General features: G+C 44.7%; 1 protein-coding gene across 4 annotated transcripts in view; it reads left to right on the top strand.

The window, feature by feature from the left end:
- SEMA3B (semaphorin 3B) overlaps positions 1-23,783 on the top strand; it is a 108,575-nt gene extending 84,792 nt beyond the window's left edge. For all 4 annotated transcript variants that reach the window (XM_042451882.1, XM_042451884.1, XM_042451883.1 and 1 more), the window contains 14 exons: positions 6,028-6,147; positions 6,324-6,417; positions 7,701-7,820; positions 9,284-9,429; positions 10,014-10,128; positions 11,304-11,373; positions 12,813-12,957; positions 13,476-13,695; positions 15,028-15,119; positions 15,741-15,782; positions 17,116-17,273; positions 17,798-17,853; positions 19,730-19,869; positions 21,482-23,783. In XM_042451882.1, coding sequence (XP_042307816.1) covers positions 6,028-6,147; positions 6,324-6,417; positions 7,701-7,820; positions 9,284-9,429; positions 10,014-10,128; positions 11,304-11,373; positions 12,813-12,957; positions 13,476-13,695; positions 15,028-15,119; positions 15,741-15,782; positions 17,116-17,273; positions 17,798-17,853; positions 19,730-19,869; positions 21,482-21,943 — 1,980 coding nt within the window. In that variant the 3' untranslated portion in view covers positions 21,944-23,783. The remainder of the gene's footprint in view (positions 1-6,027; positions 6,148-6,323; positions 6,418-7,700; positions 7,821-9,283; positions 9,430-10,013; positions 10,129-11,303; positions 11,374-12,812; positions 12,958-13,475; positions 13,696-15,027; positions 15,120-15,740; positions 15,783-17,115; positions 17,274-17,797; positions 17,854-19,729; positions 19,870-21,481) is intronic.
- The last annotated feature ends 658 nt before the right edge of the window (positions 23,784-24,441 follow it).

Genomic DNA, 24,441 nt, shown 5'->3' with positions numbered 1-24,441 from the left:
AAGAAGAGAGACAGTAGTTTGAATATTGGACTTGCTAAATTGTCACTCAGAGGAAGCAAGTGTCTCCTCCCATCATTAAATCATGTTAATTGCACAATCAGGAGGAAGATTATTACATCCCCACGCACTGATTGCATTCTTGTCCCATCCGTAAACAGTAATGAACATGTCATTTGGTATTAAGGGGAGTTTCCGTTAATACCGAATGATGGGACAAGAATGGGATAAGCGCATGGGTGTGTGATAATCTTTCCTCCTGTGGTGTGATTAACATGATTTAATGAAGATTTAATGATGGGAGGAGGATGTTTGCCTCCTGTGTGATAAAGTCCTATGACTCTGGAGACCAAGGTTAAAATCCCTGCTCAGCCATGGAAACCCACTGGGTGACCATAGGCAAGTCACAGTCTCTCAGCCTCAGAAGATGGCAATGACAACCTCCCTCTGAAGAAACTTTCCAAGAAAAAAACATTATAGGTTAGCATTAGGATCATCATAAGTTGGAAATGACAGAAGTAGCCATTTGCTGCCCCTTTTTCAACTCCCTAAAATATTTATTTAGGGGAGGCTTGCCATTGCCTTCCTCAAAGGCTTGGAGAGTATGACATGCCCAAGGTCAGTGCATGGTTTAAAAACTTAAATCATTGTTTTTCCACCAGGCTCTGCCTGAACCCTAAGGTGACCCTATCACAGGGTTTTCTTGACAAGACTTGTCCAGAGGAGTTTGCCATTGCCTCCCTCTGATGCCAAGAATGTGTGACTTGCCCAAGGTCACCCAGTGGGGTTTCCAGAGCCCCAGTCCAACACTCAAACCATGACACTATGCTGGCTTTGTATAGCTTTAACACCTTAGATGATTCTGTAAATCTGCTGCTTGAGTAGTTAGCTGTCTGACTGCCCAATGTCAGGGCCAAGCCTGGTTGATAGTCCTGCACTTTCTGACAATGTAATCACCATCCTCTTGCCTCTTTTCCATAGCAGAGTAACTTTTGCAACTGCAGCGGGTCTCCATTAAACAAGTCTGATTTATAGCATAGTAAGACTCTCCCTGACTTGTTACCTTTCCATTTGAATGCCACAGTGTAAGTTCCATGCTGAGAGCAAATCTTACATGAGAGGCATCTGCAGAGAATAAATAATGGACCCTCTCCTCTTTTGTTGTGCAAATGATCCAGGGGCAGAGCAATTATCACCAGAGGAGGGCAAAACTCCCAATGTCTCTTCAGCTGTGAGAAAAGGATCATGGGGCACATGGAGTGCTCACCCCAATGTAGGCTCTTGAGGAGAGGATCATACTGGCTCTAACAGGGCTAGAAAAGAGTCCAGCTACTTTGGAGCTCAGCTTTCTTTATGGTGGATGTTCATTTAAATTCAGCACTACAAATTTGATATTAGAGAATTGAGGTTAAGCATTACAGGAACCTAAGCTACAAGATAGCACCCTCTGGATGAACAGCAATGTAAATGAAGAGGGGAAAGGAGGGCTGTGAGGCTAAGAGGTTTGTGAGAGGATGAATGCTGAGAATATGGGTTGGAGAGTGCGAGAGGGAAAGGAATGTGGTGAATTCTTGGGTTAACAGGTGGGGTGCACTAGGATACATTTTGCGCTCCCCCCCCTCTCTCTGTGTGTTTATAAAGAATAGAGAAAATAGCCCTGCCATACACTTCATGCACTGCTTGTATATTTGACTAGATGAGAAACAATATATCTTTTTTTAAAGCTCAACCTTAGTGCCCAATGTGCAGCCTGCTTTTTCCTCCCGTTCGTCCACACTGCTAGCTATTGTCAACATCAGGGATGGGGGAATGTGTGGCCCTCCACATATTGGTGAACAGTAACATCCATCAGCCCTAGCCAGCATAGCCACTGGTGAGGGACTATAGGTGTTGCAGTCCAGCAACATCAGGAGGGCCACTTGTTTCCTTTCTCTAGTCTATAGTGGCTGTTCAGAGATTCAGGCTAGGGGCTATTCCAGTTCGGTGCCAAGGATTGAACACAGGGCCATTTGCATTGCAAAGCATGTGCTGTATCACTGAACTACAACCTAAACTTAACCTGTGACATGACTCAGTTCATACTGTGTGGTGTGAAAAGCACAGTCATTCCCAGCTTGGCCTTAGGGACTGTGCCACAAGGGGTTATTTACCACATTATACTTTCCTAGGACCTTTCATGCCTGTGATGGATGGCTTGAGGAATATAGGCAGGGAGGCATTCAGAAGAAGCTTAGTGGTGCGTGTCCAGTCTCTGGGAGAGGTGCTAAGACAGCCAGGCTGGAACATCTGCCCCATCCCCATGCATTGATCCTCCATGTTTGTGTCTGGCTCATTTTCTTTTCCCATTAGCTAGGCAGCTGGACAGGCCAATGGTGTAAGGGAAGCCAAACGCTTTGTGTATATTGAACACTGTCCCTCTTCTTAGATTTAATTTTTGCTTGACCTAAATGAGAAAGCTGGCTATCGGGTATTGGAGTCAAATTGTTCACATTTCATTATGTGCATTTTCAGTTCCCCTCCTGTGTAACTAAACTAAAGGAATGACCAGACTTGTCCCCCCTCCCTTAACCTCACCAGTCACTGATAATAGCATCAAAAAAACCAACAGAAACCATCTCTTGATTAGTCTGGATATAATGATGTCTCCATGCTATCCCTCTTCCCAGCTATTTCCTCACCTCTTCCTTTTTATTCATTATCTGAACCTCCTTTCCTGTTCAGGTTGACTTTATGCAGATGTCCATTGTCACCAGTGATGCCGTGTTTATATTGTCTGTTGAAGATATAATTTTTAATCTAGCAGAACACTATCTACTTCAGGATGCCCATATGTACCTACATAGTTGTTAATTGTGTACCTTCAAGTCATTTCTGACTTACGTCAACCCTAAGGTAAAAGAGGAGAGTTGGGGTTTTCTTGGCAAGATTTGTTCGGAGGAGGTTTGCCATTGCCTTCCCCTGAGGCTGAGAGCATGTGGCTTGCCCAAGGTCTCCCAGTGGGTTTTATGGCCAAGCAGGAAATTGAACCTTGGTCCCTAGTCATAGTTCAGTGCCCAAACCATTAGGCCATGCTGGTGCTCCTATGCTATGAGCATTGTGTTGTTCGATTCAGCATCACTGTTCTTATTGCTGTGGTGCTGTTGTAACAGCATCAGGGGGAGAGAATGATATACCTCAGTCTCAACTGTGTCCACATGTGGCAAAAGAGGTATGAAATCATGGGCAAAAGCCAGCCTTTCCATTCTGTTGATGGAGCTACTTCTAGTAGTCACTATTGGCTTCTCTGTTGGTAGAGCAGGAATCCACTCTCAGATTTTAGTTTGAAAGGTAAATCAGCTGCCAGAATTGTTGAACTTATCTTGAGGATAAGGTGGAGCACCTTGGACAGGCCTTCAAAATTCAGACTAAACCTTGGAATGAGTTCACAACTCTTGTGCACTACACAATTAGAACAGTGTGTGTGGTTCCACCTGAAGAGCCACAGATGCATCCAGTGGAATCCTGGGATTTGCAGTTCGATGCAGCACTAGAGATCTCTGCCCCTCCCTAAATGGTGAATCCCAGGATTTCATAGGGTGGAACCATGGCAATTAATGTAGAAGCATAGTGCTATCTTTGTGTAGTGTGAAAGAGTCCATGGAAACCAACAGCTACCACTGATTCCATCAATGGAAACATCTTCTCTGAAGATGTCAGCCACAGATGCTGGCGAAATGTCAGGAAGAAAATCTTATAGAACATGGCCACATAGCCCCCCCCCCCAAAAAAACAAACAAAAAAAAACCCATAAGGAAGGTGTTTCCTGTCTCTCCAACCCAACCCACTGTTTGCCCAGTGCCCTGAACCTGTTCCAGGATGGTGCGGAAGATTAAAGAGGGAAAGAAAATCTCTCTAAGCACCACACTGACTCTTCCTACCTCCTTCTCTGCTGCCCCACATGTATTTCTGCATGCTTGCTTGCTTCCTGCTGTTGCTGCTGTGTTTTCCTTGTGAATGACAGCCACGTGCAGCAGTGGGTCGTTGGGGAATTAGCCTTCCATTCAACTCTCTTCAGCCCTTGTTTGCCTTGGCTTCACCTTCTGAAATTGCCTTAAAAAAAAAAGACCAAGAGGAGAAAGCTCTGCCCCAGTCCTATTATCCAGTTGGAACCTGGAAAGCTGTCTCAAACCATTGATCCATTAAGCCTGTTATTGTCAGCGCTTAGTGACAGAAATGATTCTCTGGAGTTTCAGGCAGTATTCTTTCCTGGCTTTGCCAGGAGATACCTGGAGATCTTCCTTAAAAAAAACAAAAAAACAAAAACACACCACCAAAAACTAACCAGGACATATCTTGCTTCGCTTCCAAAATCAAAGGAGAGTGGGAGTTTTAGGGTGGCATGGTGGTTTATTGAGAGTCAGCATGGGTAGTGGTTTGAGAGCCAAACTATAATTCTGGAGACCAGGATTCAAATCCCCACTCAACCATGGAAACCCATACTCTCTCGCAAACCATACTCTATCATCCTCTGAGGAAGGCAAAAGCAAAACCCTTCTGAACAAATCTTGCACAAAAAAAAAGACACCTTGCAATAGGTTCATCTTTGGGTCTCTGTAAGTCAGAAATGACTTGAAGGCACTCAACAAAAACAACTCATGGTTTACTATTTTTGCTTAATTTTTCTTTCAAAGTGCCTGATGGTTCTGGATAGAGCCTTGATTTTCTTCTTCCCTACAATGTTGCCAAACTCTCCCCCCCCCCCCCAGCCCATGCTTACTCAAAATGTTACTTTTTTTACTGCAGTTCCCAGAATCCCTCAGCCAGTATGGCTATGCTAGATGGAGAATTCTGGAAGTCATAGTCCAAAGATTTTTTTTTTCACACTCTGTCTTTTCTTGCCCATTCATCATGAAGAAAGTTTCACTTCTGCCTGAGCTATTCCAGATATTTGAACAATCAGCCACTTTTTAATGAGCTGTCCAGGCAGAAGTGATCTGTTGGCGGCTAATTGTGCTCAGCAGCAAGTCAAACAGATGTCCCTCTCCTGACAGGCTCTGGAAGGGAGGGTCTGGCCCTGCATGTTGCTTTGCGAGAAGAATGAACTGAACTGGGGTCTTTGTGTCTTCTGGGGAGAGGCACAGCATCTCCCTGCCCTCCTCCAGCTCTCCTAACCCCTTGGATGATGCATATTATTGGCAGGTCTGTAGACCCTCTGAGTTCAGCAGTGCCCTCTGCTGCTGAAAGAGGTTGGAGGTGAAATATTAACAAGAATTCCTACCAGCCATAGACATCATGGCACCTGGCATTCCTGCCCAGCCAGAGAGGAATTGTAGCACAGTCCTGAATGTAATGAGAGGCTCCCACAGGCTTTGGCATTCCAGCAATGTCAGGGGAGGATGCCCAGGAGTAAGGAAAGGACTGACATAACACATGCCGACACCGAGTGGGGCAGCAATCTTATACACTTCTTTTGACACCTTGCTCGTCTATTCCCAGTTTTGTCTCCCCCACAGGATGTTCTTTCTGGCAAGGAAAGGGAAGCACATCTGAAATAAGAATTTGGATGGAGCCATGAGATGGAATGTAATTGACTAGAAATGGAGAAATCATCCTTGCTTTCAGCTCCCTTGTTGCTGGCAGCCATCTAAGCCCTCAGCTCCCTGTTTAGTAGTTCTGTTGATGCCTTGCAGTAATATGTCTCTTTCACACAACAGAATTATAACACTTTCATACCACTTTAAATATCACAGCCCCATCCTACATAATCCTGGGGTTTATAGCTTGTTAAAGCTCTCTGACAGAGAATTCTAAGTATCCCTCCCTAAACTACAAATCCCTGGATTCCATAGGATAAAGTCATGGAAGTTAAAGTTGTATCAAAGTTAAAGCTATATTTGTGCTATGTGAAAGAGACCCTGATCTATATATTTATTTCTGTGCCCATCCACCTGTCCTTTCATTCTCTTTATTTTACAGTTTCTCTTTGATAAGTCAGAAAGACACATCCTGAAATTGCTGTGTAACAATTGCTGCTCTTGCTTCATTTTGTAGGCTGAGTGTATGAACTTTGTGAAGATTCTGCACCTCTACAACCGCACACACCTGTATACCTGTGGTACAGGGGCCTTTCACCCCATCTGTGGGTTTGCAGAAGTTGGACAACGTATGGAGGTAAGTCCTTCTAGGATAAAGTGTTTCATTTACATACTTCATTTACACATTCAGTTACACACTGAGATGTGTAAGGGCTGAAGCTGAAGCCAGAGGTAGAGAGCTAAAAGAGCTGCAGATGTTCCAGTCAGGCTCTTATTGTAAACATGTTTGTTTCTGTCTTTCTCCTTTTCTAGGACTCGGTATTTAAACTGGACCTCAGGAGCTTGGAGGATGGCAAAGGCAAGAGCCCTTATGACCCACGCCACATGGCTGCCTCAGTGCTTGCAGGTAAGCAACCCATGTGCCTTCCTTTCCCTGGTTATTAATAACATCAGAAAAATGCTGTGAAGGTCTGGCCCAAGACATTTCACTACCTGAGGCAAAGATGACCCCATAACCTCTGCATGTACAAAAGCAGACTGGGGTGGCAACTGATTCTTACTTCAACACTGGTTGAAGTGGGATACTGTCCTCTGCCATCTCTGAAGTCAGCTAGATGGCTTAAGACAGTTCTGCTCAAAGTGATGATCCATGGACTGGTGCCAGTCCTTCAGCCTTCAGCTGCCAGCTCCTGGAAGGTTTCCAGGGAAAAAACCAACAACTGTAACCAACGGAACCCGAATATAGTACCAGTCCTTATTGCAGTGGAGTGGAAAACTGTTGATCCCCCACATTCATTTTGGAAATCTTCCTTCTAGTATTCTTCTGCCTTCAGTGACATCCTAGTTTGTGACAAGCTCATCCCAAAAAAGTATCATACCAGTTTATTATATTTTCTTACTGATATACTGTAGTAGCAATGTTCTTTGTATTCCATATGTACTTGTCATACGGTTATACTTCTTTATGTAATTCAAACATTTTCATAAAAACTGGTTTAAGGGACCCAGAACAGAAACATGCATGACAGAGGGGAATGGCCAGGAGGAATGATCAGAGGGCTACCACTGCTGACCATCAGTATCAAGTGCTTGAGGCCATTACATCATTCTGTCTAATAGTCCTGATTGTGCAGGATGTCCTCAAAATGCAAGGTTTTTGCCTCCCATAGACACATGGCCATTTATTTGAGAAAGGAATATGGCGCTTTCCCGGCCAATATGCAGCTACAGTATTGGGATCTTGGCAGACCACTGCTCTGCTATCCATGTTGCATCCAACATGTTCCAGTCCTTCCCTCAACCTAGCCCTTAGTGTATCCTGTCTGTGGGGAGTGGAAAACTTCTTTGAGATTTGTTTATAATAAAAATGTGATCTTTATAGATCTTATAAATAAGCAAAGAAATAAATGTCTTTGGTGCCTTGAGGTTTACCTTAAAAGGCAGCTTATAAATTTCTGAAATATATAAAGAATAAGCCAGTGTTCTGGCCTGGGGTGGGAGATTCTAGTGCTCACCGAGCCAAAGAGTTCCCTGAGTAACCCTGGGACTGTCACTTTCTGTCAACCTGACCTTTCTCATAGGGCTGTTGTGGGGATAAAAAGCCATGCAAGTTCATTGGAGTAAAAACAGGTTATAAATGTAACTGATAAATCAATACATAGTTGTTGTTCTTTGATCTTTTGTGGCCAGGTGAAGAGCTTTATTCTGGTGTGGCTACTGACCTGATGGGCCGGGACTTTACCATCTTCCGCAGCCTGGGCTCTAGACCTTCCATTCGTACAGAGCAGCATGACTCCCGATGGCTCAATGGTCAGTGAGGGGTGCAAGAGCATCCTTGAAATGGGTCAGAAATTGCAAAGTCAGGGCGTTGTTGTTGGGGTTTTTTTCATTTCATTCAACAGGGTAAGAAAAAGGGCAACAGGAAGCTATTGCTATTTTTCTTACCCTGTTGACTCAGTGGTTGTTAGATCTAGAAGAAAATTGTCCTTTAGATACCAGACAAAACTATAGTTCCTGACAACTCTTGTCAGTTTTGCTTCAGTCAGATCCCTTGTGGCTGTTTAGAGAGACTTGTGAATGGAGGCTGCCATCTAGTGGTCAGATTCCAAGTGGACGATTCCTCATCCATCGTGGGCATGAAGGCTGACAAAGGCCAAGTTGCTAGACACAATGAGGGAGATCTTTAACTACAGTACCATTTTCTTTGAGGTTTTTGCTTGGTTGTCCTTTTGTGTTCTATTTAACTCATTAAGGGCTCCATATTGCTGTTTGAAAGATCAGGGGACATCACCTGTGGAAAAAATATTTTGACCAATTCCCCTTGTAGCCTTTTCCCAAACTAAATTAGTTCTTCCTAAATTATTTCGTTTCAAAGCTTGGACTACAAATTTTGGATTACAATGCCCAAAATGCACTAAGCTGACCATGCTGGCTGGAGTTCTGGGCACTGCAGTCCAAAGACTTTTTAAAAATTACTATGTTAAGTTGTTCTATATAGAGGAAAGATAGGTACAGCATCTGCATTTGTCTTCTCTCCCTTATGAAGATTCACAGGAGATTTTAATTAAGAAAATAGTGGGATACTGGGCACAGCCCCCTACCAATTTTTCACATGTGCATCTACATACCCATGTACACACACATACACACAGATATGACTGAGAGCTTTGTATGCCTTTTGTTTGCATGCCGATGGACCTAGATTCATTTCCTGAAATTTCTAGTAAAAGCAGGGATGGGGAATATGAGATGATGTTGGATGCAGTTGCTAGCATCCCTCATTATAGACCATACTGGCTAGGGATGATGGGAATTGCTATCTTATGAACATGTGGAGGGTCACACATTGTCCACTGTTGGTGTAGTGGATAATAAGAAAGGTTGTTGTTCTAGAGAGCCTTTACCTATTCTAGTAGGTGGAATCTTAAGCTATGTAGCCTAACTGTCTCATGCAGTAGAAGAAAGTTTTATAAGTCTCAGCACTGTTATTATTTGAAAGCTCTGGTGATCCTGATTGTGGGCCTCACATGTCAGGCCTAATTTCTCCTTTAAAAGAGCTATGAGAAAACATTGTTCATTGTCGAGTTTTGGGCTAAGTTAGAGGAGAAGCTAGGAATTGGGAAGCAAGTTGACTGCACTTCTTCCCAGTTCCTGCTTATCTTTCTCTATCCCCACTCCCTGGTGAAGTCACCTCCAAATGTCAGTATCAGTAAGAACGACCATCTCCTTGACTTGTGCTTCACTGACGTTCTCTTCCATCTTTCTGACACAAGAGCCTAAGTTTATTGATGTCTTCTGGATCCCGGAAAGCGAGAACCCAGATGACGACAAGATCTTCTTTTTCTTCCGGGAAACGGCCGTGGAGGGATCCCAAGGGCTGGGAAAGCAGACCTTTGCCCGCATTGGCCAGATTTGCAGGGTGAGAATTCTGTGCCTGCTGAGAGTGAACAAGATTCCTGGGGAAGGGTGCATGAGAGGAGGAAGGCAAGGACCAGTCAGGTTGCTAGCAGTCAAGAAGGGTTGTGTGGGGGAGGGGGGGGAGAGAAACCTTGCTCTGGCTGAGAGGAAACTGAGCAAAAGGGCAGAGGCTTGCAGTGGTGCTTGAGACAAACAGTGGCATTTATCTTAGGCCAATGAAGCTTGTGACAGCTGTTCTGCTACCAGGATTTGGGGAAGTGTTTATCTTAGCTAGGCTGGTAAAGCACCAGAGCTTGGAAAAGTTCAGTATCTTTGGACCGCAACTCCCAATATCGTCTAACATTGGCTGTGGTGGTTGGAGGATTTCAGGAGTGCTTTTCAAGTCCCACTCTTAGACCTTTCTACCTTGCAAATGTTTGAGCCCCTTGTTGGACCATGAGTAAGTTGGCCTTCTTGTGAATCATGTTCTGTGGCAGCAGCCAGATGGAGGCAAGAGTAGCTGGAGGAAAGAGACTGAAATGTGGAGATAAGGCAGGGAGAAGATGGCTGGGTGGCTCTTTAACTGATATCTTCCTCTCCTTGCAGAATGACATGGGTGGGCAGAGGAGCCTGGTGAATAAATGGACAACCTTTCTGAAGGCCCGGCTGGTGTGTGCTGTGCAGGGTAGTGATGGGAGTGACACCTACTTTGACCAGCTCCGTGAGTGACTGTAGCTGTGCGAGGGGCTGGGCTGGGCTGGACCCAAGGGACCCAAATATTGCTGGGACTGGCTTTCACCTGAATCAGTGACATCTCAGAAAAAGGAAGTTGTAGCCAGGAAGCAGTAGTGATGCAGGGGGGTCATGTTGCTTTATTTTTATTTCCCCACCACAGAAGAGAACTAAATGCTACATTAATGTCTCTCACTTTCTAGACTGGAGTGGTGAAACTTGTGGCCTCTACCATAGGAGATTTGTCGTCTAAATAGTGACACACTTGCCTATTCTGGGGTGAAGCTATTCTGAAGTATTCACCCTATTCTGGGATGAAGCTCCTCCTTGCTCAGATCTTGGGCTGCCCCATCCTTCAGATATTTTAGCTTACAACTTCCCAGAAGCCCCAGATAGCATGTTCATTGGTGAGAGATTCTGAGAGCTGTAGGCCAGAACATCTGGCACAGTCTGACCAGATGTGGAGGGCCATAGTTTCACTGCCCCTGTTTTGGACACACATAGTTTGGTGAATAAATGGACAACCAGTTGTTCCAATAGAAAGCCAGACCACTGGGCAAAGGTTTTTCAGAAGAATATCATGACCTGGAAAAACCATTTAAAAAAATATGTTGATGATGATAATTATAGTTTCAATCCTGTGCAATAATTTTCATGCTAAAACCAGACTTCTTTCACATTATCTTTTAAAACCTGCTTCCAAATCTCAATAAGGAACACAATTTCCTTTGCTGCTTCCAAATCTCAGTAAGAAACACAATTTCCTTTGAAAAAATATGAATTTATAATTTCTTAATTTTAATATTTAATATATCTTCCTATTATAGCTTCCTAATCTCCTCCCCCTTCTGCCTAATCATAGCCAAATCTCATAATCTAAGCAACCAATTTGTAAAGTCTGGTGCATTCTTGTAGACTTTGGCAATATGATTTTCTGCAACTAAAAAAAAATGACTGTAATATCTCTTAACTGCTATCGAATCACAACAGATACCAGTGAGAGAGGCTTCGTTTCTCTATGAGGTTTTTGATAGGTGGATTAGCAAAAGGTCACTTTTGAGCAAGGCCACTGTTTCCTTTGGATGAGGAGGAGATTGCCATGCTCTGGGTGAATGATGAGAAGCTGGTGACTCTTTCCATTCCTCTTCTGCTTGCTCTGTTCAGGTGATGTCTTCCTGCTGCCAACCAGGGACAAACGTAACCCATTGCTTTATGCAGTTTTCACCACTTCCAGGTAAGAATAATATTCACTATTGAGTGCCTTACTTCAGGCTGGGCAACTTCAGGTTTGCCAGATTTTATTATGAGAATCCCAACATCGACCAACCAGAGCTGAGGCAAAGAGCATACACCTTTCACACTACACAAATATAGCACAATGATTCCACTTTAACAGCTATGATTACTTCCCATGGAGTCCTGGATTTGCAGTTTAGAGAGGGGTACTTAGAGCTCTAGAACCTCACCAAACTACAAACCCCAGGATCCCACAGGATGTTGCCACAGCAGTTAAAGCAATGTAATGACATTGTGAAAGGGCATGCAGAATTAAAGAATGGGGTACCTATGATCACATTTAGTAGGAATTTGTTTTTGGTGGCAAGCATGAAATGAATTCATAATCATTTTGGTGTCCACTCCAGGTTACCCAAAGCTTCCTTCATTTTAGCATCCTAATATAAGTGGAGAAGAGTAGTAGTAGTAGTAATAATAATAATAATAATAATAATAATAATAATAATAATAATAATTTATATTCTACCTTTTCCCAAGGGAATCAGATCATGTTGTTAAACAGGTATGAGTCAGAAATACTGGCTGATCAGTTATAGGGGCTGTCCTAAAGGCCTAGCCTCATATTGTCCTGTTTGGATGACACAGGCCAAAACTCTGATCCTGGCAGACTGGACACAGATCTGGTGGAACCAATCTGATCCCAGGGTAAACAGCCCTTACCCTGGGTTAGTTTGACCCCTAGTTTGCTGCTGAGTTTCCTAGAAACTCTGGCTGTTCAAATGGCCCCCATGTGCTCCTTACCTTTGTTGATGTTGCTCCTACTGAAAAGCCCCCTGACACCACATCTGATGTGGAAATGGGGTGCCTAGCCATGTGGGTGCAGCTAGGCACCCCATTTCTGCATCAGACATGGCAACTGGGGGCTTCTCAACAGGAGTGGCAGTGCAGAAAGGTAAGGAGTGCATGCTGGTAGCGAGTCCCCAGGTCTGTGCAAGGACAAGTGTGTAAACACTCACCCGTCTCTATGCCAGTCCTGGGACCAACCCAGGTGAGCACCTAGGCCAGAATAGTATGATCTCGGTCCATGTTATCCTGGCTCATCTGCTCAGGGCCCCAGATCACCCAGAATTCAACAATTAAATCCCAATCTACTTTTCAGCCCGGGGTGTATTTTTTCCACCAGGCTAGAGAAATGTAAATGTTTTTCCAGATGTAGTGGGTGCAGAATGGATTCAGAAAGTACTTTTTGGATTACTACACTTCAAATCTCCCAAGCAGTATAGACAGTGACCATTCTGGCTGGTGACTTTTGAGAGTTGTAGTTCAAGAGATAACTTTTCCACTCTCTAAGTGAGATGACATTATGTAGCTCCTTTCATATTTCCTCCCAGTTTATTTATGTTTCCAGTAATTCTTGTTTTTACTCTGTCCCCACAGCACTGTGTTTAATGGCTCTGCTGTTTGTGTCTACCACATGAACGACATCCGTAGGGCCTTCTTGGGACCTTTTGCTCACAAGGAGGGGCCCAACTACCAGTGGGTGTCCTACCAAGGCCGTGTCCCTTATCCCCGCCCAGGAATGGTATGTGTCTTAGACTTCAGAACATGAAATGAGGCGGGGTATTTTTTCTTCCTCTATAGAGATGTGGAAACACACAGAACCAGGCTTTTAGGAATAGCAGGTCTAGGAAAGTAAGAGCAGGCTGAGATGAAGAGCTGGGAAAGGTGGGGTAGGGTGCTGAGCTTTTATTGCAGTATCTTGCCAGTATTCTGTGGGATTTCAGAGACATAATACATAAATGAAATCTGAGTCAGGACTCAAAATAGAGGTCATCAGCATGGAAGAATGGGGGGAATTGTAATGGTGTACAATTGGAGCAGAGCAAAGGTTTGAAAAAGTCATTTTGGATTACAATTCCCAGAATCCTCCACCTAGCATGATCAGTGAAATTTTGGGAGTTGTAGTTCCAAAAGGAGTAACTTTCCTAAATTCTAGAACAGCAGTTGAGCAATGCAGGAATACAGGAAGGGCGTATAATTGGAAGTTTCTTGGCATAGATGATCTGCACATTCACCTCTCTTTTCTCTCTGCCCCCACAGTGTCCTAGCAAAACTTTTGGCACTTTCAGCTCCACTAAGGATTTCCCAGATGATGTGATCCAGTTTGCTCGCAACCACCCATTAATGTACAACCCTGTCCTGCCTCACGGCCATCAACCTATCTTCTTGCAAACCAACGTGGGCTACAGCTTTACCCGCATTGCAGTGGACCGTGTGGCAGCTGCAGATGGACACTATGATGTTCTCTTCATTGGCACAGGTGTGTCTGCTCTCCTTCCCTTCTAATAAGGGACAGGTTTCCACTGGTTGCTCCATAAAGCTGCCTATCAGAGGATGGCCTTCCAGAGGATGTCTAAACAAATGATCAGTTTTAATATTGTAATAGTTTAATTCCATTTTAATTGTCATTTTATAAGTGCACTGTGCTTTTAGACTGTAAGCCACTTTGAGTCTCTGAAGTTTATCGCACGGGGCCTAAACCGGTCCCCAGCGCTTTCTAACGGGGGCGAGCGGGGGCACGCACAGAACGCGATGGGCACCGGATGGGGCCCAAAATGCGACTTTATCGCATGGGGGGATGCCGCCGCCGCGAGTTCCCATTGCGTCCCAATTCTGTTCCAGAGGGCGCCATTTCTGGGAACTGTTTCAAAGCGTCCCCAGAAATGGCGCCCTCTGGCAAACCGAATGAGGACGCAATGGGAACGCGCGGCGGCGGCGTCCCCCCGTGCGATAAAGTCGCGTTTTGGTCCCCATCCGGTGCCCATCGCATTCCGTGCGCGCCCCTGCTCGCCCCCGTTAGAATGTGCTGGGGACCGGTTTAGGCCCCGTGCGATAAACTCCTCTGTTTTGGGGGGAAAGCATGATACAGATGACGGTCATGATGATGATGTCTCTAGTTCAGAAGCCAAAGGAATGCATGTTTCTGAGACCTTTTGCTGATATCTTTGTGAGTTAACCTCTGAGTTTTCCTCAGTAGTTACCTGTTCCCATTTTGGGACAACCCCAGACAAAGTTTGCAGAGGGTTAATGTAACATGTAAAAATATCATTTCATAACCCCTGCCCCATCATTTCATTTGCCCCGTTGTTTATCTGTTTCTTCCACTGGTCACAGATATTTCCTCATGATTTTATTTATTGGCATATGATTATACAAAATATAATCAGAGAATAGGGCTCCAAGAGAAACAGTAGCAAGTCATGCAGCTTGCTGGAGCAATCAAGAAGGACCCATCTATTCAATGCATTGAGGAACATTTATGTATTTCATTGCCAAGGGCAGGTGGGGAGCATATGTCCTGATCTAAATGAAACATGGAATGGTTTCCCACCCCCATGAGTGTAGCAGAGACTAGAAGCAAAACCTTGCCCAAGAAGCCTTGCGAACACATTTTGACCTCACTCAATTTTGTGTGAACTAAATGGTCTGGCTGTGGGTCTTTGCATGAGATGGCCTCTGAGGAAATTTCTCTGGGAGATGGGGATTGGGGAAAGGAGAGTAATAATTCTGCTGAGTTTTTCAGAGGAATTCTCTGCCTGCCTGCAGCCTCTTTTTTGGACTTAGTTGTCTTATTTTCCCCCCTGCCTGGCAGATGTTGGCACAGTCTTGAAGGTGGTCTCTGTGCCGAAGGAGACCTGGCAAAACATGGAAGAACTGCTGCTAGAGGAGCTGCAGGTGTTCAAGGTAGGTTTGGACAAAGGGAGGGAGCTGGGCTGGGCCTGAAACAAACTAAGCCTGTACTGTGAGGCTTTGAGCTTTATCGCACCAGGTTCTCGGCCCGGCCCGGCAGGAAACAGAACGAGTGGGGGATGGATTTTACCGCACACACCCGTCCCTCACTCGTTCTGTTCCCCCTCTCTTCCCTGCCTATTCCGTTCCAGAGGGAACGCTTTTTGAGAACTGTTCAGAACAGTTCTCAAAAATTTCCCCCTCTGGAACGGATTAAGAACAGAAGAGAGGGGGAACGGAACGAATGAGGGACGGGTGCGTGCAGTAAAATCCGTCCCCCACTCATTCTGCACTCGTCCCTGCTCCTTCCGTTCCATGCTCAGAACGGAACCGAAGGAGCCAATGCGGTAAAGCTCTCTGTGTGGCTCAAATATTGTCACTGTATGCTGACTTATTGTCTTCAAAATGGTTGGCTGCTTTTATGACTTCACCAAAGATATAACCTGGCGGTAGCATGGATGCCTTAAGAAGGTGCTTTGCTCCCAGACTGCAAAAGAACAATCCTTAAGAAGGAGACCTGGGAATGCAGGTTACCAACAATCCAGTCATGTTACTTTCCTTTTTTCTCATCGACAGGACTCTGCTGCAGTTACCAGCATGCAGATCTCTTCCAAGCGGGTATGTGATACAATAAAATGGCTTAGTGAGAGGCAGATATTTCTTTGGATGAAGTGAAGTTCTTCTTTGACCATTTTCTAATTACATTAAATACTGCCAGGGAAAGAGTGATCTCCATTATGATCTGAACAGGGGCTGGAATGCATTTTTTTTCTCAGAAAGGAAGTTTATGTGGGTTCTTATCCTCAGTATTGTGCTGGAGCTGTCCCTGCTTCTTCAGATACATCCTGTCATATCCATGTGGTATATCCTATCACATCCATCTATACCAGAGCTTTGGAATGTTAACTCATTCAGACTACAACTGCCAGAATCCTCCAATCAATGTAGTCAGTAGCCATACTGACTCAGGGATTCAGGGAGTTATAGTCTTCAAATGTAACTTTTCAGCCCTCTGGTCCTGCACTTCTGCACCTGGCTTACATAGCTGAAAGGTGCAGGCTTCTTCTGAGGAAGGGTCCCTGAGCAAATCTGATGGAATTGTCTTGTTTTGAAAATAGCTGCCAGTTCCATTTCTTGCTTGTCCACAGACATATACTCAGGCTCTATGTTGTGCCCCCTCCCTCCATTCCTAACAGGTAGACAGCTGTCTTCCTGTCTGGCGAATTTAAGGGATTTTTTTTGCTAAATTGCCTTATCTTGGAAGTTACTGGTTTGACTTGATTCTCTCATAATTTAAGACTACAGTGGTTGATGAAGTATTGCTGTTATCATTGCTCACCATTGGCCATGATGTGGAACACAGGAAGTTGGCTTATACTGAGTCAGACCATTGGCCTAGCTAGCCACTTATTTTTAGCACTGAGTGGCAACAACTGTCCAGGGCTTCTGGCATGATTTTTTTTAAACTTAATCCTATCTGGAGATCCCTGACTTAGCTTCCAAAATCAAACAAGATCAGGTGAATTCAGGATGCTGTGGTGCTTAGGCTGATGGGAAATGGGGGCAATGTCCAACTCTTGATGACTGGAGCACAAGGGAAATTGTGAAGCCCTGATCGAACAGGATCTAGGAATTTAGACGCAGAACATAGCACTTCTCCATTGAGGTTTTGAATCTGTAAATCCCCTGACAGATGGAGAACAAATGGGCTGCTTCTATACAATTCCATCTATCAGACATTGCCGTGAAGTCCCAAATTACCCTAGGGCCAGGCTACCATTTTCCATGCCACACCAAGGAGAATTCTTGTCTTCCATCTCTCTGGAGAAGACTAGTGTCAGGCTTCCTTGGATTAAGGTGGCCAAGGTTGGATCTTCCTATTAAATCAGGTGTGACTCTACTCAACATTTAGTAGACCTTAACAAGACTACATGACTTTGTCACTTCACAGCAACAGCTCTACGTGGGCTCCAGGACATCCATTTCCCAGTTGCCCTTGCACCGTTGTGGGATCTATGGCAAAGCCTGTGCAGAATGCTGCCTCGCAAGGGATCCTTACTGTGCCTGGGATGGCACCACCTGCACTCGCTACATGCACAACACAAAACGGTAATGGCAGGCCAGGAGATCCCAGGGCCTGATGGGTGTCCTCCTCTTGATAGTGGACAATGTGGAGAGGAGAGAGCTTGTTTGTTGTGCCTGGAGCCATTCTTTACTGTCATCCATATCTGTTTTAAGTTTAGTATATGTTTTTACTACATCTTCTGGACATGCATTTAATAATACTGAACTGCAAAAGAAAAGGCTGGCATCATTTCTATGTGCAGGCTTGGCATGAACACCATCCATTCTTCTCTGCTTGTGAGCATTCTTCAGTAAGCCCAAGGGCAGAGAAGTTGTGGCTCTAGCCATGACAGTCAGCTGCATCACTCTATGCAGTAGTAGTACAGGATACACATAGAAGAGACTCATTACCACATAGTTATGGCTTGAGTACCTTTCCTTTATGGCTCTTTGCCTGGAAAATTGGCCTGGTAGCCACTCAACCTCTGGAGAAGCCCCCAGTCTAAGGGTAGAAAACTCACTGCTCCCTGAATATTCTGTCTGTCCTCTTTCTCGCTACTGTCTGATAGGCGGTTCCGGCGGCAGGATGTGAGGAATGGGGATCCTAATACGTTGTGCTCTGGAGGTGAGTGCGCTTAAACCCTTTGTTCTACATTGTGCATGTCAGATTCAGTATATCCACTGTCACCATAATAAAAGATTAAAATCAGTGTCATGATAGTGTAATTTCCTTATTTTATTGAATTAGATGTTGGTTTTTTGTTGTTGTGTGCCTTCAAGCTATTTCCAGCTTATGGAGACCCTAAGGTGATCCTATCATGAGGTTTTCTTGGCAAGATTTGTTCTAAGGCTGAGAGAGTGTAACTTGCCCAAGGTCACCCAGTAGGTTTTGATGACTGAGCAGGCAAACGCTGGTTCCCAGGGTTGTATTCCAATGCTCAAACCACTATACCACACTGGCTCCAGTTGTTAGTACAGTGAGTAAATGTTTTGACCTACCACAATAAATTCTCTCATTCCTTACCCTCACTCATTCTTTATCACAAACCTGATGTGCACAATTTAACACCAGAACCAGAGAGGCTCCAACAAATGGGGAATCTACACGTCGTTACTTTGCAATTGTGTGCAATAATACCCTGACTTGGAATACATAAAGAAGTTAGCTTGAATATACAGTGAAACCTGTTATGGACCCCCTCACACAGATACCAAAAACTGCAGGACCTCAAGCCCTGTTCTCCCCAATGGCACCATGTGCATGTGGCTGCACTGCCATTAGAGCCAGACCCCGTTGTTCCCAATGGTATTGCGTGCATGTGGCCGCACCTTCATTAGAGACAATGGGACTTCAGGTAAGCTACCGTTGTCCCCAAGCTATGAGAGCTTACCTGGTCCTGTTGTCCCTAATGGTGGTGTGGGGACAATGGGGGCTTGCCATCCACAGATGCTTAAATCTGCAGATAGCAAGCCCATGGATAACGAGGCCCCACTGTAGTTCCTTCTAACAGCTTCCATTCCTTTTCCCATGTAGGTTAAATATTTGTAACTGGATATACTGCTTTATCAAAAAAGATATTGGAGGAATGATAACAGGCCACTGAGCAGAATCCATACTTTGAACTAAGGATGGGGAAATGGTGGTCTAGAGGCCCCTGGCTATTTTTTTCACTTCCCACAGGAAACCTTGATACCCTTTAGAGGGTAAATTTCCAGGCCAAAAAAAAAAAAAAAATGTAATTTGAGATCCTAGAAGTGTCCAGGAATGGTGGCTTTGCTCTGGGCTCCCCACACACCCCAAATACAAAATGGGACTAAAAAGGGACTCCAAGCACTTCTAGTTTTGAATTTTTTTAACCATTTCATGGGGGTGGCTCGTTTACTGACAAGAGAAAATTGGCCCTTGACTTTTCAAAGTTGTCTACATATGCTATTACCACATGTGACTCAAAATCAGTCTGCCCACCATGAGAATGGGAAAGGTTCTGTTTCTCCTTGTTCCCATAGATAACTACAGTGGGGCCTTGTTATCTGATGGGGTTTGGGTCCAGGACTTTCCATGGATTTCAAAATCTATTGATTCTCAAGCCCCATTATATATATTATATGCATAGTAAAATGATGTGTAAAATAGTGAACAGCTCAAAAATAAGGATTGCTTTTTGGAATTGTAACAATATATATTTCTGAGCCATAGTTAGTTAAATCCATGCAGAACTCATGGATATGGAGGGCTGACTGTACTCCCTTGCATACAGAAATCCTTTGAATTCTAAGGAGTGAAGCACCACATATAGCCAAAATCAATTCCTGATTACATATACTCTTCTCTAAGGATGCTTATGATTACACATTAGAAACTGAGCCCATTTTTAGCTAGTGAGCTACAACTGGCATTGAATCTGGCTTTGCCTCTAGCCTGGACCTCTGTGTTTGCTCCTACTTGTCCTCTCCTTTTTTGTCTTCACTGCTGACTGTATTCCATTGATGTTTCTGCACAGATCCCCAACGAAACAGTGTGCAGGAAAAGAAACTGTATGGAGTAGAGGGCAGCAGTGCCTTCCTAGAGTGCCTTCCTAAATCACTGCAGGCCCAGATTGTATGGACTTACCAGAAAACTAGCAGTGCCCCCCGGAAGGAGGTATGAGTCTTCTGTGTGTGTGTAGACTGTCTGGAGCCCATTAGAAACAAGGCTGACAAAATCAAGTGAGGCTAAGTTCCAGGAGTGACTTTAGCATTTCTTTCTCACTATCATCACCATCATCAATTCATTTATACAATAGCTTTCCCCAAAAGGACTTAAAGTAGTTTACAAAAATTCAAATTCAAATAACAGATAAAGGCACATACATAAGTAAAAATAGAGAAAAGGCATTATTAAATTTATTACTAAAATGCAATTGAGCTATTCATATAATTAACACCATTTAAAACAAATAAAAAGACAAAATATTATAGTCAATTAAACAGTGCTCAAACCATTGCAGTTATTGCCTTGAAGCCCACTTTCTGCTGGAAGGAGAGCAAGGAAGAAGCCATGCTAGCCTCCTTGGGGAGAGAGTTCCACATCTGGCAGTAGTCACTGAGAAGGCCCTCTTCCTTGTCCCCACCAGAAATGTTTTTTAGGGGGCAGGACTGAAAGAAGATTCCTTTCCCATATCTCCTTTGCTGTTGCCATTCCACTTAAGGTGCCTATGCGATGCATGGGCCAAGAAGCCCCTGTCTCCTATCTCCTTTTGTACCCCTTATTTGCCCTCCTTGAGAGTGGACCCCATCTGTTACAGAAGTGATGGGCAGCTGCTTAGAGGCCAGGCGCCAGTATGTTCCCAGATGCTCCAAAAAGGCCACACTCCAACTGCACAATAAGCCCAAACACTTCCCCTCTCCTTTGCAGCCCCTCTCTAAATGGTGACAGGAAGTGATGGAGATATTCAGGGGTAGTACATAATTCAGAACTTTTTGTGGGTATGGGGCTGTTGGGTTTTTGTTTTTATTTTTTGTATTTTCACACATGGGGGGCTTTCTGCATGGTTTAGGGCAATAATTACCCAAAAAAGTAAGCTGATTTTTTTTAAAAAAATTATGGGATGGGGGCATTCAGAGGCCACAAAAATGAGCTTCAAAGACTGCATGCAGTCCATGGGCCACACTTTGCCCACCCCGCCTTATAGTAGAATCTGTGGGACTCTCCTTCTCCTGATTCCTGGTGATTGCCTGCCTTGTTCTGGGCCCCTAAACTAGCCTGCTTTGTCAAGCATGATGGAGGACAGTGTCTCATCTCCTGTTCAAGGAAGAGTCAGCTGCCAATTCAGTCCACTCCTTATTGCAGGTAATGGTTTGATGCAGTTTTGCATACCCTCCAAATGTCCCAACATGGCATGGATGGTCCCAATTAATTCTCTATCCTCCTTTTTCAGCTGCTTTTGAAATGTATCAGTTTTTCTGTCTTCCTCCCACTTTTCCTCTTTATCCTCATTTTACTTCAGTTGCTACAAAAGTTCAAAGTGCAGAAGTAGTTTGTATTCAGTTGAGCAGCAGAGGGAAGTAGAGAGGAGGAGATGGTGGAATCCTTCCCTTCCCAGTAGGCTCAGGGAAAAGCAAACTGCTATAGCCTTTCCTTGTGTGATCAGTTTGCCATCTTGACTGCACTTGGATATTGTTTGGCCACACATGTCCTGGTTTTACCCATCTTGGCTTCTGTTTTCCATTTCTGTTCCTAGAGATCTGTTTCTCTTTCTTGTGTTGACTTTCAGGTGTTGTTGGATGATCGGGTCATCAAGATGGAGTGGGGAATCCTGCTGCGCAGTGTGCAGCGGAAAGATGCTGGCCTCTACCACTGTCAAGCCACAGAACATGGCTTTACTCAAAGTTTGCTGCACCTCAGGCTTGAAGTATTCAATGCCCAGCAGGCCGAGTCCCTCTCCCTCTCCTGGGAAGAGGAACCCACCCAGCCCTTACATCGCAAGCTTTGGTACCAAGACTTCCTGCAGCTGGTAGATCATCCCAACCTCAGCACCATGGACCAAATTTGTGAGCAACTATGGAGCCGCAAGAGTCACCAGCCCAAGAGGAAGCCACCACTGCCCCCTCCACTTAGTGTCAAAGCCAAGAATCACAAGTGGAAGCATCTGGAGGAGAAGAAGAGAGCCCGCAGCCGAAGAACACATGAAGTTCCCCGCGCGGAGAGAGGACCCCGGAGCACAGACTTTTGGTGACCTTCAAGGACCACAGCTGGATGATCTCTGTGACTGGGAAGGGCTGGGGGAGCATGGTGGGAGTATGGGGGAAAGGGGTGGAGAAACAGAGAAAGAGAAGGCAGGACAAGGTGTAGCCCTTCTGGTTTGAGGGAGAGGGTGTTTTTCTATTCCTGCCTTCATATATAGCTTGTACAGGAAGTGTTGTCATCATAGCAACTTAGCTGCCATTCTTCCAAAGTTGACATGAAGCAACTGAACCTGATACTTCTAGAGAGTTCTGCACCCCTGGCCTCCTCCATAACGCACAACCAAAGACCGGAGCACCAGCCTCCAAGGGCCAAATGAACTGAGAGGCCATATCCTGGAAGCCCTATGCCATGGGAAGTAAAGCTGGCAGGAGCTGTGATTCATTTCCATCCATTGACTGCCAAGATATTTCTTTTTTAAAATCTAGACACTGATGGCCTCCAGCTGTGAGATTCAGTGGTACTCAGACATTTTCCTGTGAGAAGGAAAGCCCCCTGAAGCCCCTTGCAGGGGGAGCAGAACACCATGCTCAAAGCTTTTTCTCAAAATGCAGACTATTTGCCCCCTTTCCTCTTACTCCCACGATTCTCCAAGACTTGTGTGCATATGTGTAGCAGTGTGATCTCCACCCCCAGAGACACAACAGAACCACTGATATATTTATTAACAGATTGTTTACGGATGAATGTAAACCCACTATCGGGTGACCCACCAGGATTTTGCTTCTGACTGAAAGAACAGGGCTGCTTTGCCCAAAGGACTATGGATACATTTTTGACTGAGATTTTTCCGGACATGTACTGTATTGGAGTTTTTCTGGATGTGTATTTGGGATTTTTCTGGATGTTGCAGATGGCAGTGAGGATGGAAGGAAATAGACAAGGAACTAAGCAGTACTATCTGCTCTTGCTCTCCCTTTAAACCCCCCCCTCCACATCTATATTGCGTTTAGGCCTCAGAAGTTTCTTCATTAGCCTGAGTTTTGGGATGAGCAGACCAGGAAGAGAGATATCCCTGCTAAGATAAGCTATTTATGGGGACACCATCCAGCATTGGGGAATAGGTGGTCACTAGGGGACAGATAAATTGCTGGCAGAAGTCTTAGAATTTATTGTACAGTCATGACACAATGGTGTATTGTGAGACTCCTACTAAGATGCATAGTGAGACATTGGTCCCTGCTCAGAGCCAAGGTGTCTCCCATGGTACATTGCTAGAGAAATGAACACTAACGTGTCTTGCCTAATTTGCCCTGGAGCCTGAGCTAGCAGGCCAAGCAATGTTTTAAAGCCTAGGGACCCCTCTTGTCTCTGCTCAGTTTGAAACCTCAGTCGTGGATCAGTTTGCAAGACAGCTCTGATAAGAGCTGATATGGTCATGGAGAGGGACTTCACCTGACTCTCAGAGAACATAGGGAGGGTGGGATCTCTATGCTTCCCTAGAAATAAAACGGAGAGTGCTAAGAGGAGCAGGCCAGTCTTACCATTAAACAGAATGAGGTGCTGAGGCCCCATGTTGGCAGCCACATTAGCTTTTCATTTGTTCTCTTTTGTTGGAGAAAACCCTTATGTATGCCATACAACCTGTACTGTGCCCCTAAACTAGCCTGCTTTGTCACGCATGATGGAGGACAGTGTCTCATCTCCTGTTCAAGGAAGGGTCAATTCAGTCCACTCCCTATTGCAGGTAATGGTTTGATGCAATTTTGCATACCCTCCAAATGTCCCAACATGGCATGGATGGTCCCAATTAATTCTCTATCCTCCTTTTTCAGCTGCTTTTAAAATGTATCAGTTTCTCTGTCTTCCACTTTCCCTCTTTATCTTTATTTTACTTCAGTTGCTACAAAAGTTCAAAGTGCAGAAGTAGTTTGTATTCACTTGAGCAGCAGAGGGAAGTAGAAAGGAGGAGATGGTGGAATCTTTCCCTTCCCAGTAGGCTCAGGGGAAAACAAACTGCAGTAGCCTTTCCTTGTGTGATCAGTTTGCCATCTTGACTGCACTTGGATATTGCTTGGCCACACATGTCCTGGTTTTCATCTGTGGAATGGTTTTAAATTGGCCTGGGATACAGAGAGTATATCTCTGCAATTCATGTGCTTTCTGATACATGGTATGCAAGCAATGCCTGTGGTGTAAAATACATTAGGGAAGGGTGGGATTGGAATTAGTCAGTCTGAAAGTAGCCATCCAGTGAGCAGAACCCACAGTCTTCAGGTACAGAGTAAAGGAAATAGTTATTCATAATGTGCACACACTGCACAAGCCAAGGAAGCATGCCATTTTAAGGCCCTTCTGGCACTTGACACCCTGATCCACACTTGACCTTCTTGGATGCTGGCTGCCCCGTTAATTCTCCTGTCAGTGAGAAAAGTCTGAGATGATCAGGCCATTTGAAGCCTTAATGAATTCTGACAAGTCATTATTTTTCTTTTAAAATACCAAATCATTCTTTGCCTTTTATTTCACTTTAGCTCTGGGGTAGTCTGC

This window comes from Sceloporus undulatus, chromosome 2, assembly GCF_019175285.1.
Source record: "Sceloporus undulatus isolate JIND9_A2432 ecotype Alabama chromosome 2, SceUnd_v1.1, whole genome shotgun sequence".
In the NCBI taxonomy this organism is placed as follows: Eukaryota; Metazoa; Chordata; class Lepidosauria; order Squamata; family Phrynosomatidae; genus Sceloporus; species Sceloporus undulatus.
Note: the sequence above shows the minus strand (reverse complement) of the source record. Positions and strands in the feature narration are given on the sequence as shown.